The sequence below is a fragment of the Eulemur rufifrons genome, chromosome 7 (genome assembly GCF_041146395.1).
Source record: "Eulemur rufifrons isolate Redbay chromosome 7, OSU_ERuf_1, whole genome shotgun sequence".
Classification (NCBI taxonomy): Eukaryota; Metazoa; Chordata; class Mammalia; order Primates; family Lemuridae; genus Eulemur; species Eulemur rufifrons.
In genome coordinates this window covers 82,752,026-82,771,897 of record NC_090989.1, presented here as the reverse complement: position 1 = coordinate 82,771,897, position 19,872 = coordinate 82,752,026, and the positions used below count along the sequence as shown (strand labels likewise).

The 19,872-nt window shown below is 38.8% G+C and overlaps 1 protein-coding gene across 8 annotated transcripts in view; it reads right to left on the bottom strand.

Annotated features, from left to right (window-relative positions):
* PEX5L (peroxisomal biogenesis factor 5 like) overlaps positions 1-19,872 on the bottom strand; it is a 164,340-nt gene that overhangs the window by 47,626 nt on the left and 96,842 nt on the right. For all 8 annotated transcript variants that reach the window (XM_069472887.1, XM_069472890.1, XM_069472888.1 and 5 more), the window contains one exon: positions 7,446-7,541. In XM_069472887.1, the coding sequence (XP_069328988.1) occupies positions 7,446-7,541 (96 nt within the window). The remainder of the gene's footprint in view (positions 1-7,445; positions 7,542-19,872) is intronic.

Genomic DNA, 19,872 nt, shown 5'->3' with positions numbered 1-19,872 from the left:
AAACAGAAAAACTTTTATTTCTTACAGTTCTGGAGGCTGAGAAGTCCAAGATCAAAGCTGGCAGGTTTGGTGGTCTGGCGAGGGCCTGTTCCCCATGGACAGAGCCTTCTTGGGGCCTCCCCACGTGGTGGACGGGGTGAGGGAGCTCTCCAAGATCTCTTTTATAAAGGTACCAGTCCCATTCATGAGGGCTCCACCCTCATGACCTAGTCACCTCCCAAAGGCCCTGTCTCTTAATGCCATCCCATTGGGGATTAGGTTTCAATCTACGGATTTTGGAGGGACACAAACATTCAGACCGTAGCAGTTACCTGTATTTCTAGAACAAGGAATTACCTGTTAGCATTACACTCTTTCACTGCCCATTTTCAGGTAACAGCCATTACCAGTTTGCTGTGATTTTTCATAAAATGCTGCTGGACACAAAGTTAGTCTGAATCCTGAAGAGAAGTTATCTTGAGGGCTGTGTCCTTTGCAATAGGACATAGAAATGGAAAGTCAGAGTTGCTTTCACTGAAGACAGTCATGCAGAAAGATCAGGTCTAGGAGCTGTGCAGAAGAAAAGGCAAGTCCCCAACCAGATCCTTGGTGAAGGGATGAATGTCCCCTAAGAAACATGGACTGTCACAAACATGGATTGTCATTCTCCCTTGGGGATCAGAGAGGACGAGCTAAGGACCAGTTAGAAGTAGGGGAATAGTTTGAAGAATTCCAATCTAGAATGAATGAACACGGTTTCTGTGCTGCAAAGGTAATCTTCCCATTTCTGCAGTATTGAAACGTGTTAGGGATGGAGATGGGGAAGAGAGTGGTGGAGCAGGAGGAGGCTGGAGGCTGTGAGGAGTAGAGCGATGCAGTAGTTATCTCTTGCTGATTAACAAATCACCCCAGCACTCAGCACCCTCAAACAACAGACATTTACTACCTCACAGTTTCTGAGTGGGTCAGGAATTTAGGAGTAGCTTAGCTGGACAGCTCTGACTTACGAGGTTGGAATTAAGCTGCTGGCCGGGGCTGCAGTTGTCCCAAGGCTCCACAGGGTCTGGAGAATCCACTCACAGGGCTCACTCGCCTCGCATGGACAGGAGGCCTCAGCTCCTCCCCCGGCTGTTGGTTAGCAAAAGGCCTGGGCTCCTCCCCACGTGGGCTGCTAAGGGTCTGCATGACATGGCAACTGGTTTCCCCCAGAGTGAGTGATGGAGCGAGAGAGCAGAGAGGAGGACAGAATATCTTTTATGGCCTAATCTTCAAAGTCACACACTGTGACTTCCTCTTTATTCTAGTGAGTCACTAAGTCCAGCTCATGCTCAAGAAGAAGGGAATTGAGCTCTTATATTTTGAAGGGAGTGTCGCAGACTTTGTGGACATTTTGAACTACCATAAGTAACACCCCAAGGGAAGCTCAAAGGGAAGAGCATTGGTGGACAGGAAGAGTTCAGAGCTCTAGAATTTAAGGATCTTATTAAAATTTAATAGTGTCAACCAATTAGCCGAAAGGAGTGAGAGTTATGCTTGTCTTCTTGCTTCTGACTGGACTGTACTTTCCTTTGTCCATATGTCCTTGTTTTCCCTCATTTACATAATTCATTGTTCCTTTTAAAAATTTGCTCATAAGAATACCCCCCTAGGGTAAAAGTGGAGCTGTGAAACATTGCTTAAGATGTATAAAGCAAGCATTATAATAGTATTGGAGCTAAGTGGAACATGACTTTGATTCTCAGGGCAAAAAGTTCATCCTTCGTTAGCCAGTAGGTTTGTTATATATCTTAAGCACCCATTAGAGAAGGAATGCTTAGATGAAATAGAATGGAATAATAAATTGTTAATTTGTTCATTTATTTATCCAGCAAAAATTTGTACCAGCCTCTCTGATAGGTGTTAGGAACATGAAGAAGGATGAGACACAGTCCCATCCATAAGAGGTCACAGTCTGGTGGTGGAGACGGACATGAAACCCATAGTAACTATACCATGTGATAAGCTATATTTGAATGATTGCCTGGTCTGTATATATCTGTGACTCTTCATCTTAATTACTCTTTAAGGACAGAGATGTGCTTATTCAATTTTCTGTTGCTGGCACCCAGCACAGTGCCTGGCCCATAGAAGGAGCTTAACCATGTCTGATGAATTTGTTGCTAAATTAAATTTATTCCAAAGATCGAGGCATTTAGGCACTAGCTAAACACAAAAGCCAGATGCTGGCTGGCTTTCTTTCCCTCCCTGCTAATGGTGACGAAGGAGGTATTTTTGCTTTGTGATTGTAGGTGTGCTGACTCCCATGTGACCTTCTCTCTCCTCTGCAGATGCAGCACAGTTCTCTCTAGGGATCTCCGCTCCTGGGAGGCAGCTTTGGGCCTCACTGAGCTCTGGGAGCTCCTTCCCAGCGTCTCACTTCTGTGCCTCCCTGCGCATTCTGCCTAGGGACACATTGTAGCTGACAGTGCAGTCAGGCTGCTGGCTATGAGGAAAATCTATGAGGAAGTTCCTTTCCCTTTTGTTCAGGGAAGATGCATTTTTTTTTAAAGCTCAGAATAGGAGTATCCATCTCTTTGTCCTAAAACTACAATATGTTAAGCAGAGATAAATTTGTGGTGATTTTTTAATAAAATGTAAGATATGGAGGAAGAAGCCCCACCCATACAAGGCTTTGCTAGACCTAAAAGTTCAGCGTGAGCTTGAGCAATGTCAGCCTTTGCACATAGGCAGGTTCTCAGGTAATTTACTATATGCAATAAATGTGCATGTGGCTTTAGCTGTCTTTTCTCCAGTAACGGATATTGTATTTTAGGGTATTTCAGCTCAAAAATGAGGCAATTTGCACATTGTCAGGTGTTACTTGGTATAAGTAAAAATGAGTTCATATCATGTAAAATAGAATGTTACTTCACGGCAAGATCGGTTGAAGCTACCTGCATTCTTATAAGTGTGTCTCACTGACTAACTCTGAGACCAAGACAACTACAGCACAGTTCCAGGCAGGATCCGTATAACATAGACAGAATTATTTGTTTATGTCAACTATCAAAATGAAGATACTCTTATATTGGAGAGTCATATGGCATTTTATGTACAATAGAAAGAAGGAAAGAAGTGTTACCCATATTAAGTGATTAAAAATCATCCATCCATCCATTCATTCAACAAATACTTATTGAGTATGTACTAGGTACCAGACAGTGTTCTAGATATTGGGGTACAGTGGTAAATAAGAGACAAGGTTCCTTTTCTCATGGAGGTTGCCTTTAATAAAACAAGCAAGACAAATAAATAAAAACAGCAAGAAAGGACCCAGTGATAAATATGGATGAATGACAGAGCCCCAGGTGATGTGACAGCAGTTTGTTGAGGCATGGACGCTCCAGCTAAAACTTGAATGACAAGAAGGAACCTGTCAGCTGAGGATCTAGGGGAAGAGTGCTCCCCATGCAGGGAAGAAAAGGTGGGGACAGTGGGCAAGGAACTCGGTGTGGGAGAGGAAACAAAAGAAAGGCAGTGCCTCTGGACCTCCCCAAGGGACTGAGGAGCAGAAGGAGTGGAGAGGGGATCAGGTGCCAAATTGTGAGGCACATTGATAACCAAAAAATGGAATAGAATGTGAAGTAAAAGAAACATTGGAATCAAATGACATATAAGGTGGAGATTTTGGAAAAATTCAACTCACTCCAGGCCTGGTTTTCATCTGGATCTTACTAGTATTTAGAACTGCCTGTGAGAAGGCAATCTGCAGTGCCATTCTTTACTTGTCTTGAAATGAAAAATAAGACACTATTAGCTCTTTTGAGAATCTTATGTCACCATAGTGTCTATAACTTGCCACTTTTCCCTTGGTTACCAACATAATACATCTTTATGAAAGAACATTTGGGAAATACAGATAAGCCAAGAGAAGAAAAAAAAAAAAATCACCCCACATCCAGCCACCCAAGAATAACTACTGTTAACATTTGGGCACAGACTCTACTATGGTCTGAATATGTGTCTCCCCCAAATTCATATGTTGAAAGGTAACCCCACCAAGGTGATATTAATAGAATTAAGAGGTGGGGCCTTGGGAGGTGATTAGGTCATGAGGGTGGCGCTCTCATGAATGGGAGAGAGATCTGAGGGGGTTTGTTAGTCTCTTTGGCCCTTCTGCTGTGCGAGGACACAGCAAGAAGGTGCCCTCTATGAGGAATGGGCCCCTGCAAGACACCGAATCTGTTGGTGCCTCCGTCTTGTACTTCTCAGCCTACAGAACTGTGAGCAATACATTTCTATTGTTTATAAATTACCCTGTCTAAGGTTATTTTGTAATAGCAGCTTGAATGAAGACAGACTCTTTGTGTTCATATAGTGCAGTGGTTCAGAACACAGACTCTGGAGTCTGGGTGAGAATCATGGCTTTGCAACTTGCTTAAGGTGGGTAGTTCACTTTTAAATCTATCTTAATTGCTTATAAAAGCCAAATAACTGTCTGCAATGTCTTCAAGCTCAGATTTCTCATCTGCAAAATGGGGATAGTAATATTACCTTCTTCATAGGACTGCTGTGAGGATTAAGGGAGATTATCCATGTAATGGTCCTGATTTAGTGCCTGCTTTGTAGTGCATTCTTTAACATGTTAGCTATTATGATATAACCATTTTACAAAGTTAGGATTGCACTGTAAAACTGTAAACTATAAACTATTATTTCAATTATCACTAAACATTTTTTACATGATCTTAAATATTTCTCCATAATGTTATTTTTAATGTTAATAGCATTTTGCTATAAGGCTATAATATAATTTAGTTAAACTCTCTATTATGGGACACTTAGGCTTTTTCCAAATTTTCACTATTTAAAACAATCCTACAGATAAAATATTGTGAACTTTCATGATTACTTCTCTAGCGTAAATTCTAAGAAGTGGCCGGGCCAATGGGCATGAAGACTCTTTGATGCATATTATTACATCTTCTACTGTGGATTTAGATAATACCTGGGTAAGACTAACATCTGGAAGTAAATAGTCCATATACGTGTAAAGTTTTGGAAGCATGATGTACCATCAGCTGAGTGTAAATCCTTTACATCCTTCCTCCCCAACATACTCACACACTTTTCTTTTTACACCTGTTCACACCTTCTGGTTGGCATCATCTCCCCTCATTCCTCATGGAAGATTTTTGGCACCAGGCTTCTGGTTAAGCAAATTTACTTACAGTTTTCACTTTGCTAGGAATTTTGTACTTACCATTCTTTTTACTCAAAGTAATAATCTCATAGGGTTTTAGTATTATATATTAGAAATCCAAGTCCTTCAACTTATAGATGATATGAAACTAAAGTAGAATGAAGAAGTGATTTATTTGCCCAAGTTGGTCCTCTGGACCATGCTATTGTTAGACAGCTAATCACAGCTGGCTCATTTTTTTATTTTTAGTACCTATTCAGCAGTCAGTACATGTAGGCAGCCAGTTTGCTGAAAGAATAACTACTTGAAATAACTTATAGCCCCCTAGGATTTTGTAGCTGGAAAGGACCATAGAGGTGGGGAAACTGAGGTCTAGATTGGTTAATGAGATGTATGTTGTTATGTAGCTATTAGTGACAAGTTGGAATAGTAGCTTAGGTCCCAGGACAGCCAAGAAGCCAGGAGGTGTGGCTTGCTGGGGTGAGGTGGGGATCACATAGAGAAGGGATTGAACTAATTCTGCCTTTCTCCAGAGAGGGCAACACCAAGGCTAAGCAAACCTGGAAGTTGCTTGTAGCTAATTGCAGCATAATGTAAGAAAGAACATTTTGATAATTAGCACCATCCAAGACTGAAATGGGTTTTCTTGAAAAGGAGTTGTCTCTAATTGGAAGTGTTCAAATAGAAACAGGGTAATAATTTGTCAAGTATTTTAAGAGAAAACAATGTTTAGTTTATGTGCCTGGTAGGGATAGATGACTTCTAAGGTCTCTACCAAAAGTAAGATTAGATAATTTTGAGAATATATATATCTTGACAGATAGATTTTTTCCTTGTTGATCTGTTACTTTCTAATTAAAAGTCTTTGAATGTGAATTCATTATCTTTCTCATTATAAATGGGAGCAGATAAATTTTAATGTCTTTACTGACCCAAGAGTTCTATGGTTCTAAATAATCTTTTTAGTGCTAATTCAGTGTGCTACACACAGTAGGAGTTCAAAAGATAAATTTAAATTAGCTCTTAAGTTTGGAAAACCTACATTTAAAATAAATTGAGCTACAGGCTCCATGCATTTGAACAATTTGATTGAACTCAGCTGGTTTCAATGAAATATATCAGTTGATCATGCTCAAGAGCTATAAATATGCATTAGCTTTTTTTTTAATTAAAAAAGGTTAAAATTAAAGAAGAAATTTGGGTAAATTATATCATAGTGAGATAAAAGTGCTCTCTTATTGGGTTTCTGAATGATCATAGGAAATTATGATTGGAATTCTTTCCCAAAATAGAAAGAATCCTTTTAATATTGAACTGAAAATATGATTTTATTATATTTCAAGTATAGAGTTCTGAAAGACCACCCATAGTATAATCATTTCATCCAAATTCTAGGAAAACAAGCCACATAAATGAACCATATTCCAAGAATGCTTTCAGTTTTCAAGATTTCGTATCAGTAATAGAAATGGAGGTTCTAACAAGTTCATACTTGAGTTCGGTGAAAAGCTCCACTCTCAAATAGCAATCTAGCAAAGCTTTGATGAGTATTGTAGATAGCATCTGTGATGCACTCTCTGTGATTCTAGCCAGGAAGGAAATGGATAGAAAACGGCAAAAGCTGCTTTTTGTTTGTTTGGAGTTTTGGGGGGCTTCTCTTTTTTCCTTCCTCTCTCCCCCCACCGCCCCCTACCATTCTCTCTCTCTGTCTCTCTCTTATGAGGAGGCCAAATATGGAAATCTATGTTTCAATCAAGTATTTCATTTGAATTATCAACAATGTTTTGGAAACTCCTAATAATAAAATTGGTTCAAGATTGGATAACCATTAGCTAGAATATCTCAGCCATACCCTTTTGCCACCCAGTTAGGAAACTATGTGAAATCCCAGGGACAGCAAGATCTTCTCTGGTTCAGACATTGTGCTAGATGCTAGAGAGAGAAAAGTGCCGGGCAGGAACCTTGGCCTCACAGCGGCATAGCAAATACAAGGCATCGTTTCACCATGGAATCTAGACTACACTTGGAGTTATTTCTGACCCAGCACTCCAGACAGTTAATGCTAATTTGTCACAGAATTGGCATAAGAGGTGACATCTATTCATCATCTTGGTGGGAAATCAAATGTTCTCTGTTAACAAGTCTCTTTCTGACAGTCAAAATCATGCTTATTTCACGTCTGTAAGTTAAGACCCATTTTATTTGTATCCTGCTGAAGTTTGATTTTTTTTGAATGTCACTCTCACAAGCATGACACAGAAAAACTAATTGTGAAAAAAGTTACCTCCACTGCAGCTTTTGCTCTTTCAAATTCTTCTTCTAAGGAGTGGTTTCTAGAAAGTAATGCACTTCCCCAGCGATGTTCTTTGGTCAGTCGAGCCTGAAATAGACCAAACACATGCTGCTATGATATCAGAATCACAGGGTACAAAAATACATGTATTTTTTTCTTTTCCTGTCTCACTTCCCTGGAGTTTAAGAGTCATCTGTAATCGATGACATTTTTGGAGTACTTTGCAGGCATGATGTTGCCTAAATTGGGATAGTGTCAAAATGTGTGTGAGCATGCACGCACGATTCTTCCGACAACGTGTCTCAGCCCTGGACAGACTAAAACCAATCCTCCGGCTGTACCTCCCAAAGATCCTATTTTAATTGGTCTGGATTTCAGGTATTGATATTTTAGTAACCCTCCCCAAATGATTTTGGCCCAGCAAAGACGTATAATCTCCCTTAGGAAGGCTAGATCTAGAAACTGATATTCGAGCTTTCAGCTCATTAGGAGGATCAGCCTCAGGTAAAAGGGTACGAGCTGCAGAGGTGGAAGTGTGGCTTCCAGGCCTTTCGCCTTAAGTACACAGAAGACACTTATGCAGAATTCTCTTTCTTTGGCCTTCCCTCTATTGGCACTGTCTTGTGTCCCATTTCTCAGGATATTTCTCTCAGTTAAATAATGAGTCACTTAGATAAAATCATATCTGTTAAGACCAACTGCTTTGCCACAATTAACAGGCAATGAGATACACATCTTAACTTAGCTAAATGCAAATATTCTCACAATATTTCTCCCTCCAAAGAGTCTGCTGTAATTTAAAAGATGTTATTAATTTTTAATTTCACAAAAAATGAAAACATTCTTTTTGAAAGAAATTAATCATGGAAAATAAGAGGTGTAACATTAGACCTTTTTCTTTGCAGTTACATACACATTTTTGTACCCAGAGTCATGTGTACAGTAATGTGTTTCACAAAAAATTGAAACATCAGTGGTATGTCATTCTGCAATTTACTTTTTTTCCACTTAACAATATATGTTGGCAAGTTTCCACATTTAGTATGTGTAGATGTACCTTATTCTTTTCCTAAGAGATCTCCTAGTAAGGAAATCACTGTAGTTTGTTCAGACCCCTCTTCCTGGAGATTCAGGTCATTTCCAATTTTTCTCCATACAATTATTTGTTTTCTGGTTTACCTCCTTGCTGTACTGTGGGATCCATCAGGGTAGGGATTTTGACTGGTAACTTTTGTATTCCTAGCAACGGGCCTGACAAGTGACGAGTGTCTACATACGCCTAAGGGCTGCAGGATGAGGGATTACACTGAGGAGACAGCCAGGCCTTGGGGAGTGGGAGAAGAGGGGCTTGTGGAGTGAGTCTCCCCACCCCCTTTTATTGCAGGGTGAGGGTGGGGTAGGGTGGGAGACTTCTTGGCCCATGTGTTAGGCTGCTCTATAGCAGGGATGCTCGACCCTGCCTTCCATAGTGGAATTACTTGAACAGGACCCCCCCAAACCAATTACATAAGAATCGCTGGGGCGGGGGAGCCGGTGGGAGGGGGGTGGCTAGACATTTGATATGTGAAAAGGTCCTCTGATGATCTTGAAAAGCAGTCATGTTTGAAAACCACTGTTTCAAACTTTTCTCTTCACATGGCACTTGCCGTCTATACAGCTCAGCTGCTTTTCATTTGTCCTCCATCACTGGTGCTGAAGAGGACTCTCCTGTTTTGTTACGACACGATAGTCCTACCAGGGCTGGCTACATGGCAGACGCTCCTCTAAGTGCCGTAGATACTATAACTCATTTTGTTCTTTCCACATCCTCTTGAGGTAAGGATTATCATAGACTCCATTTTCAAGATGACGACACTGAGGCACAGAGAGTTTAATTAACTTGCTCAGTCACCCAGCTAGTAAGTGGCAGGGCTGGTGCTTCAGGGCCATGCTCAGAACCACTGCTCATACTGCCTCTCACGAGAGACTGTGCTCACTTGGCCATTTTAGGAAGATGCAAAACCGAGAGAAGCTGCTGCCGGGGTGTTCATGCATGGGTGAGGAGTCAACCAAGAATCCCTAAGAATACTGTGGACTGAAACCAATAATGAAGTAATCATGATGAACACTCCTGATCGTACACAACAGTCTTAGGCTGTGTTTTGCTTTGATGAATGTGGAAGGTTATTTTATTGAAACATTAACTTATGTTTGCTCCCCACTGTTGTTAATACTCCTATATCCCCCGTATTTCCTGGCACACAGTAGGAACTCCATAAATAGTCAATAAATATTTGTTGAAAATATGCTGTCAGTGAATGAGCTGAAGGTAATTTCTCTCCTTACTCCCAGAAGGTGTTCTCAGTCAAGGCTCACTGGCCAGTCCAGGAGGTTAAGGAGGAGCTTATAGGAGACTGTGAGGGTACCTGTGTTTTGTCCTGGATCTGGAGTGACAGGGGTCTGAGCTAGCAAAGCCCTGCTGTCCTGGCTTTGGGGGAGCAGAATGGCTACTGGATGCCTTGTGGGCAGTGCAGGGGTGAGGCCACTGCAGGGGTGCCTGTGGTCGGAAGAGGGAAGGGTGGTGGGGCACCTCGGGGCCTGCCTGGGCATCAGCCTCATTGTCGGGTGGGCTCACTGTCACCATGAACAAGAAGTCTCCCTTGTTCTCTGGGCCCCATGAAAGCTACTACCTCTTCCCAATCCAGAAACTGACACAGGGAAGGGAGCCAAAAACATAGGTGAGATTGACTACCACATCATCCTGGCAAGCAGGGATTTAAAGCCAGATTAAATATAAGTAATAAAAGTAATTAGGATATTTTTTGTACTCCAGGATTATAGTAGCAAATTCATATTCACTGCAGAAGCAAAAGAACTTTTAATTACTCTGATTTTAGTCTAAAATATCCAGTTTTTGTTTGAAACTAAGAATACCATATTTAGTTTCAGAGTAAACAGTTAATTCAGAATCTCCCAGAATTGAATTAACAATATTCAAATAGATTTTTTCTCACTAGGCTGGAGAGATAAATGCCAATAGGTTGCTATAAATCATAAAAAAGTTATGAGAGTTGTATTTTATAAACGATGCTTCACACCTTTATTTATATCTAGTAATAGCATAAACTAATGTGACTTTTGGATTATGACTGAATATTTTTGTTCTGAAATTATATGGTCCCTGAGATTAATGCACTGAAAAGAACATAAAAACCTTCTATAGTTTAAAAAAAGGATTGGTTAGTTCACTTATGATTTGAGTATTTGTTAACTGCTCTCTCTCTCCACTTACGTTCTAATTTTGATTCAGATTGTGAAATATGCAGTTGTTTTTGTTCCTAATCTATGCATGTTACATTTCTCAATCCACAATATTTTGTCTCTGGCAGTAACAAGCCTTTAAAAGGACACAATTCTCCTCCGTTGGGGAGAGTTACTGTGGTCCTGCTGGAAGGAGGCTGGCAAGGGTGGCTTCTTTGGGTTCCCATTTAATCACCAGAGATGAAAAGAAAGCAAAGGTTAATAAAAGACACAGTTGTGTCCAAGTGGGGAAAATGGGCTCTTGCATGAAAGGGTGGCTCTACCTGCCACCTCATCGCCTGTCATCAGGTGGCGCGAGGTCACCTGCACTGCCCTTGCAGTGATTCCTTCTGAGCTCTCCCTCTGCAGAGAGCAGCATCTCACATGCAGAGAGGATGTACCACTGGCACCCCCTTACCACTGGCTTGTAACTGAGCATCATCTCCCAATGTACTATTTTCTGAGTGCTTTACTGCATGCTTGTAAGTTTTCAATGAGAATGCAAAAAATTTTGATGGAGAACAGCCTTCTAATCATTTGCTAGGAGGTATCTGAGGAATCTAGCAGATCTTGTGAAACAAAAATGCATCCTCAAGTTTTGAAAAAGGCAAATTGAGATTGCTTGATTTGTTGCTATCATGCTAGAGCATTTTCTATTAAGTCAGCTTGACCCTTGTATTAGTTTCCTAGGGCTGCTGTAACAAATTACCACAAATTGGGTGGTGACTTAAAATGACAGAAATTTATTCTCTTGAAGTTCTGGAGGCTAGAAATCCAAAATCAAGGTGTTGGCAAAGCCACGCTCCCTCTGAAGGCTCTAGGGAGAATCTTCTCTATGCTTCTTCAAGTTCTTAGTGGTTTCAGGCTTTCCTTGGTTTATGGCTGCATCTCTCTACATTGTCTCCTCTCTTCTCTCTCAAAACCCAAAACCTCCTCTGCCTCACTCTTTTTTTTTTTTTTTTCCTGGACAGTGTCTCTCTATGTTGCCTGGGCTAGAGTCCCATGATGTCAGCCTAGCTCACAGCAACCTCAAACTCCTGGGCTCAAGTGATCCTCCTGCTTCAGCCTCCCAAGTAGCTGGGACTAATTTTTTTCTATTTTTAGTTGCTTGGCTAATTTTTTTTCTACTTTTTAGTAGAGAAGGGGTCTCATTCTTGCTCAGGATGGTCTCAAACTCCTGACCTTAAGCGATCCTCCCGCCTTGGCCTCCCAGAGTGCTAGGATTACAGCATGAGCCACCGAGCCTGGCCTTCTGCCTTACTCTTATAAGGTACATGTGGTTGCTTTCAGGGCCCACTGAGCTGGTTCAGGAAAATCTCCTTCTCTCAAGATCTGTAACTTACTCATGCCATTGGCCACATATAGTAATATTTATAGATTCTGGGGATTAAGATGTGGACATATTCAGTCTACTACAACCCTCATCTGACACTCTGGGGTCACAATATAATTGATTAACAAATCTAAATAAACATAAAGGTGCAGATGATTTACAACCTTTTAAGACTGATAAGTTGTTAGGATTCTATAGTCTGGTAGACATGTTAACTCCAAAGGGGCTATGATCTTATTGTCTCATAGAAGATTAACAAATCTTGTATTTAACTTGGCAAACTTATTTTGGCATTTCTTTCCCAATTGGCTACATAAAGCTCTGTTACTCAATGCTTTGATTTTGGAAACAACTCTGTTGTCTTTCTGCTGGTTCCTTCATTATGAAATAAACAAATTTTTAAAATGTGGACAAATAGTAAGAAATAAACTTTGTGAGAAATTGAAGAAGATGCAAATAAATGAAAAGATATCACCTGCTCATGAATTGAAAGAATATTTTAAAAATGTCAAAAGCAATCTACAGATTCAATTCAGTCTCTATCAAAATTCCAATAAAGTTCTTCACATAAATAGAAAAATAATCATAAAATTTGTATGGGATCACAAAAGACCCTGAATAGCCAAAGCAATCTTGAACAAGAAGAATAAAGCTGGAGGCATCACACTGCCTGACTTCAAAATATACTACAAAGCTCTAGTAATCAAAACAGCACAGTACTGGCATAAAAACAGACATAAAGACCAATGGAACAGAATAGAGATCCCAGAAATAAATCCATGCATTTATGGTCAATTTTTTTTTTCTACAAAGGTGCTAAGAACAAACAATGGATAAAGGACAGTCTCTTGAATAAAGTGTGCTGGGAAAACTAGATATCCACATACACAAGAACAAAATTAGAGCCTTATCTCACACTGCATACAAAAATCAACTCAAAATGGATGGAAGACAAATATAAGACCTGAAACTATGAAACTACTAGAAGAAAACATTGGGAAAATGCTATAAAACATTGGTCTGGGCAAATAATTTCTGGATATGACTCCAAAAGCACAGGCAACAAAAGCAAAAATAGACAAGATTACATCAAACTAAAACCTACTGCACAGCAAAGGAAACAAGAGAGTAAAGAGACAACCTACAGAATAAGAGAAAATGTTTGAAAACCATACATCTGATATGGGGTTAACATCTAAAATATATAAGGAACTCAACGCAACAGCAAGAAAACACATAATTTGATTCAAAAGTGGACAAAGAAGCTGAGTGGACATTTCTCAGAAGACATACAAATGACCAATAGACATATGAAAAAACATTCAACATCACTAATTATCAGAGAAATGCAAAATAAAGCCATGGTGAGATATCACCTCACACTTGTTAGAATGTCTAGTATCAAAAAGAACAAAGATAAGTGTTGGAGAGGATGTGGAGACAAAGGGAACCCTCACACACTGTTGGTGGGAATGTAAATTAGTATAGCCACTGTGGAGAACCATATGGAGGTTCCTCAACAAACTAAAATAGAGCTATCATATTATCCAGTAATCCCACTACTGGGTATATAGCCAAAGAAAATGAAATCAGTATGTTGAAGAGATATGTTCATTGCAGCATTATTCACAACAGTCAAGATATGGAATTGACCTAAGTGCCCACCAATGGAAGAAAGGATTAAAAAATGTGGTATATATACATAATAGAATACTATTCAGCCTTCAGAAAGAAAGAAATACTGTCATTTGCAACAACACAGATGAACTTAGAGGATATTATGTTAAGTGAAATAAGCCAGGCATGAAAGACAAATACTATATAATTTCACTTATATGTGGAATCTAAAATAGTTGAACTCATAGAAGCAGAGTAGAATGGTGGTTACCAGAGGCTGGGGATGGGGGAGGCAGGGTTTTGGGGAGATGTTGGTCAAAGGATATAAAATTTCAGTTAGATAGGAGAAATAGGTTCAAGAGATCTATTGTACATAATGGTGACTATGGTTAATAACATTTGTATTGTATCCTTGAAAATCTATAATAGAGTATAGATTTTAAGTGTTTTTATCAAAAAAATAAGTATGTGAGGTAATGCATATGTTAATTAGCTCAATGAGCCATTTCAAAATCTATATCTATTTCAAAACATCCTGTTGTACACAATAAATATATGTAATTTTTATTTGTCAATTAAAAAATGAATGAAGAAAGGAAAACTTTGTGCATTTATATAATATCATGAATGAATGGTGTCAGAATAAAATGCAACCACTAATATTTTTGTCCCCAGGCACCTTCTTTTATTAGCAGGCACTTTTCACCAGTGAAATATGACCTGCCTTTCCTGTGAAGTCTGACCTAAAGGACGCCATTACTGTCACAGGCTTCTTCCCTTCATCAATGTTTCACGACCCAACTGGATTATGAATCACAGGATGCAAAGGGCACCATATATCAGGAAGAAGAGGCAGAACCTCTCTCTCGGGATTCTAGGCTTACAGTTCATATTCTCTTTACTGCTTAAAACAACAAATAGAATCTTACTGTGCAAATGAAATTTTATTTTGATAGTACAGTTACTATTTAGGGAAGTGCTATTTTCCACATGGTTAGAAAAGTCTTATTACTAAGACAAGTGTTATCTACCTCACATTTTGAAACCATTTATTTTGCCCAAGGAAACACAACATAAATGCTACGAAATATAGGTAAATACTGAACGTAAACAGAGGCAGTTTTCAAATCGAGATTAGTATGCCGTTAAAGATTCTGAAACTTTTCTACAATTTAGCAATGTGTCTAGACCTGCTGGTTTAGGATCGAGAATGAAATACAGATTATAATACATGGTAAAGATCAGCCTTCCTTTCAACCAAAACATTTTTTAAACATCTAATTTTATTGTAGTAAAAACTGTGATATGGGAAAATATATATAAGTAATGCTTGTAAACTGCCGATATTGCTTAGTATTTAAATAGAGGAATAGTAAACAAAACAATTAGACCCATAAATTTGAGTTGCAGCTGTTTTGGTAACACAATGTCTGTATCAGTGGTTCTCAAACTCCAGTGGGCATCAGAATCACCTGGAGGAGCTTGTTAAAATGCAGATTTCTCAGCCCGACCCCAGAGATTCAGTAGGTCTGATTCAGTAGGTCTGAGGTGAAGCCCCGGAGTCTGCATTTCTAACAACTTCCCAGGTGATACTGATGCTTCTGGAGTAGGGACCACACAAAACACCTCTCATCTAGATATTGGCTTTATGTGTATGTGAGTAAAATGCTGGAGTTCACAAGGTTACTCTAAGGTGGGCATTTTTTCCCCCTTTTTTGCATGATTTTGAAAAATGTTCCACAGGTCTAGCAACCTCCTGGAAATACCTTGGCTTTAAAAATGGCATTTTCATTGGTTGAAACTAATGGGATTTTAGGATATTAAACTTTCCAAAGAAGAAAGCATTTAGTTTCCCCAGCTGTTGATTGTTCTGAATGACAAGCACTAGGTAAAGGGAGAGAAGAAAGGATTTAATAACTCTTTAAAAGGAATAGTGTGTCTTATTCCCTTTATTAAAAATTATGATTGTGATCAAATTATAATTTGAAAATTACTGTATTTTTGTCTGGATTGTCCCATAATAACTCTGTTAGCTAACCACTATGACAGTCATTCATAGCTTCTCATACAATTGCTTTTATATAATTGCTAGAGATCTCCCACCAAAACATATCTTAAAAGCTCAGTATTATTTCAAAAGAAATTAAAGGAGAAAAAGGAATCTACTTAATTATAGAAAAGGAAAATATAACAACTAGTAGACCTCAGGTGACAGGATATCATGGTCATTAAACACAGTCTCTGGAATCAGACCACCTGAAGCCAAATCCTAGCTTATTATTTAATATTAGTTGGTGACCTTGGACAAATTACTTAACCTCTATATTCTCATCTGCAAAGTGTACCTTCACTTCTAGAGTTCCTCTAAGAATTGAGTACAATAATTCCTGTAAACACACATACATAATAAATGCTCAATAAAACTTTGCCTTTGTTACTATCTTTCTGCTTGATGCCTATCAGGTGTAACTAGTGATTCATTAAAAAATATCTGTTTAGAGTACTTTTGGCTAGTGGTTGATGGAGACTAGTTGAATTCCTATACTAGAACGGGTAATTTAAATGCTTGCCTCACTGAGACACTCAGGATTTTTTTCTTAATCAGACATTTATACTGAAAGTACATGAAAAAGCTGTCCCTTATGTGTAAAGAGCCAATTCCTAGAGCTTTGTGCAAGGTGCTGCAGCATACAGGCCCATCTCCACCCAACTGTGAAATTCTATGCTGTAGAACATCAAGGCAAATGAGCACTGATTTTGAAAAGACATGGACAGTCTATTATCAGGCATAATTAAAAATTATTATTGAAACTAGTTTTAAGAATGACCAAGGGGCCGGGCGTGGTGACTCACACCTGTAATCCTAACACTTTGGGAGGCCGAGGCAGAAAGATCACTTGAGGCCAGGAGTTCTGAGATGAGACTGAGCAAATAGTGAAACCTCATCTCTACAAAAAATACAAAAATTAGCAGGGCATGGTGGCGCATTCCTGTATTTCCAGCTACTCAGGAGGCTGAGGTAGGAGGATTGCTCGAGCCCAGGAATTTGAGGTTGCAGTGAGCTATGATGACACCACTGCACTCTAGCTTGGGTGATAGAGTGAGACTCCATCTCAAAAAAAAAAAAAAACAAAGATAAAATTTGGTCTTTTTCTTTTTTTTTTTGCCTTTTAATCAACCATCAGCTGCTACTTCCACATTGTTAAATTTGACAAGCATTGTTGTTTTCTCTTTTTGTTGGGATCCCCTTATTTTTCACTTCAACAAATATTTGTTGAGAACCCACTATGTACAGATTTCCTACTATGCTGAAAGTGATCTTTCAGATTTCTTTCCTCTTGCCTGCCTTCTTTTCTTTGTTCCTTCCTTCCGTCTTTGCTTCCTTCTTTCCTCATTGTATATGGCCTGGAGGCCTGAAGCAAAACTATTATTATTTACAGTGTATCTAATTGTTTCTGCTAGACACAAAGGTCTTGATACTTCTTATAATGTTGCTAATCTTTCTAACTTTTTTACTGCCTTGCTTATGGCTTTATGGATAGTAGACATTCAGTCACGTTTGTTGAATTGAAATGGAATGTAATGCAAACCATCAGCATTTCTAAAAGTAAGGGGTTGAGAATAAATTTGGAAGGTGGAGGTAAAAAATTGTGTATGGTCTCAAATCAGATGACAATTCTAATTTGTCTTACGAAGATTCTGGAATAACATGAAACATAAAATTACTTAACTCCTATCAACCCTATAAAAGTAACTAATAATCAGGGTTTGCAATGAGAAGGGAAATAGATGGTTTGTGAGTTGTGTCAGGTGGATAAGCTCGAGGTGGCTGATCCTGGATGGTCTCTGGTTAAGAACAAGGGCTGTAGAAGCTGATGGGTACGATTTGAATCCTGGTTCCTCTCCTTAGCTGCATCACCTCGAGAAAATTACTTCTCTCTAAGATGCATTTTTTTAATATGTGAAATTGGGGATAATATAGAGTTATAAGCATTTCAAATAATATGCAAGAATAGAATCTCATCTGACACACATGAAGTAGGCATGTAAAAAATGACAGCTACTAACATGCATTTCCTTTTACAATAGTCATTAAAAAATTTAGAAAACATAACTGCCCTTTAAGTTTAAATTATCCTGGTTTGGGATACTGTCAAAATTTAAATTGTTCCGGTTTGGAATTATGATTATGTGAAAGGAAGCGTGTGCTGTGCTAAAGTCAGCAAAATCCGAGAGTCACATGATGGTGACCGAGCATTTGGGGAGCCTGGCTGCTGCACAGCCCGGTGAAATCTAACTGAGGTTTGCAAGAGCCTGTCTTGGAGCTCCCTTTCCAGTGTCCAAATTCGAAAAGGAAATGCTTGAATCATCATTTTCCGGCAGGAGCTAAATTTTTTTTTTTTTTTTCCTCACCAACCCATTTGTGGAAAAAGCTAATTTTACATCATTACTGTGTTTTTCTTCAATTCTTCAAATGTTTTCTAGTTTTTTAGATTACATGACTTTTAAAAATAATTAACTCCAATTAACACAGTTTGTATAAGTGTAAAACTTTATTCTTAAATATGTAGATTATATAATTTATTATAATCTGCTACTCTAGTGTATTGTTGGGACTCAGAAAAAAATGACGCCTCAAAACATGGCTCTTTGACATGCTGAGTACTTTGAACTAAAGAAGCAACCTCAGAACCAAGGTTCTCTGACCTTCACTCCAGTCCCTGTCTCTCACACCTCCTTCCTCTCCCAAAGAACAGGGAGAGGCTTCCTCTGAAGTTCCTTGCTCTAAGGAAAGTTCCTCCACAAGGAATGTAACTGTCTTGGGCCCACTCCCTATAATCTCATCAAACAGAGATTAAACTCCAAGGAAGGAAGACCAGAGTTGATCACACACCCACAGACCAGATGGACTTTTTGTTCTTCGGGCCCACTCATCTCCCCTAAAAATCATTTACTCTTCCTCTAAAATTGCCTACATTCCCCACTTCCCTGTCCCTTATGAAGAGGTTATTTAAGCTTCAACCATCTGGCCCTTTTTCAAGTTTCATACTTTGTGTGACCCCCATGTGCTTGCATATTAAAAAATTTGTACGCCTTTTCCCCTCTTAATCTATTGTCCGTTTGTTTTGTAGACTCAAATTCTTGAAACTTCAGGGAATGGAAATTTCTTTTCATCCCTACAGTATTCAAAACACCATTTAAAAGAGATAAGACTATGTTTTCCTCTTTCCTCATCTTGAAAAGAAAAGGAGAAAACATAAGGATTCTTCACATTGTGAGCTTCCGGTTTCTTTGTGATTTTGAAATATAATTTTTAAACACTGCTTGTAAATAGCTCTTCACCTGTTGAATCACTGCCTCAGATAATTTCTGTTGATTTGAGAGAGAAGAAAATATTTTCTTGATTTTCCTGTGAACCATCTGAGTGATAGTTTTAAGTTGAATTTTTATATATACCTTCATTATGATTTTACTTAATCTACATGAAGAGTGTGTACATTTAGGAGTAGTATGCTTCTAACAGTATTGATATCTTTTTGTCTTTTATTACCAGTAGATTAATCAGGCTATTCTCTGTTTGAGTGACTTAGTGTTTCGTATTAAATCTCAAATTCAGGAAATGTTACTAATTTAATCACAGGCTGGAATTAAAACTAGATTATGAATTTCCTTAGTTTAGGCAGGTGTTGAAAATAAGTATAAAATGTTTTTAAAAAGTATTAAGTTAAGGCATAAATTCTTTATAAATAATTTATAACCTTCTAAAAGGATTCACTAAGATTTTTCTAGACAGAAAACTCTAATAGTGCATTTTAAACTGTGTTTTGGAAGATAATATAGGGAATCTCAGACAAATTTTCCAAAGCACATTGTGTTTCGTTAAAGTAATGCATGCTGGTGGGTAAAGTGGAAGGACTGTGTGGTCGGATGGAATAAGACAACCAGCAGGAGAGTAGCAGTCATTGGAATAATGAGATAAACGCATCCTGCGTCTCTATGGCAACAAGAGACCCAGCTGACCCTCCACCCCAGCTCAGTGTGGAACGGCCCACCTGTGCCAAGCCTCACCCTGCTTTAGGAACAAATGTTTTATTGCTACATCAAATTGTTCCCAGGATTCCAGGTCGTGGAACAGTAACAATTACTTTAGCTGAGTCTAGCTCTCTAATGCACTTATCAAGAAATGTT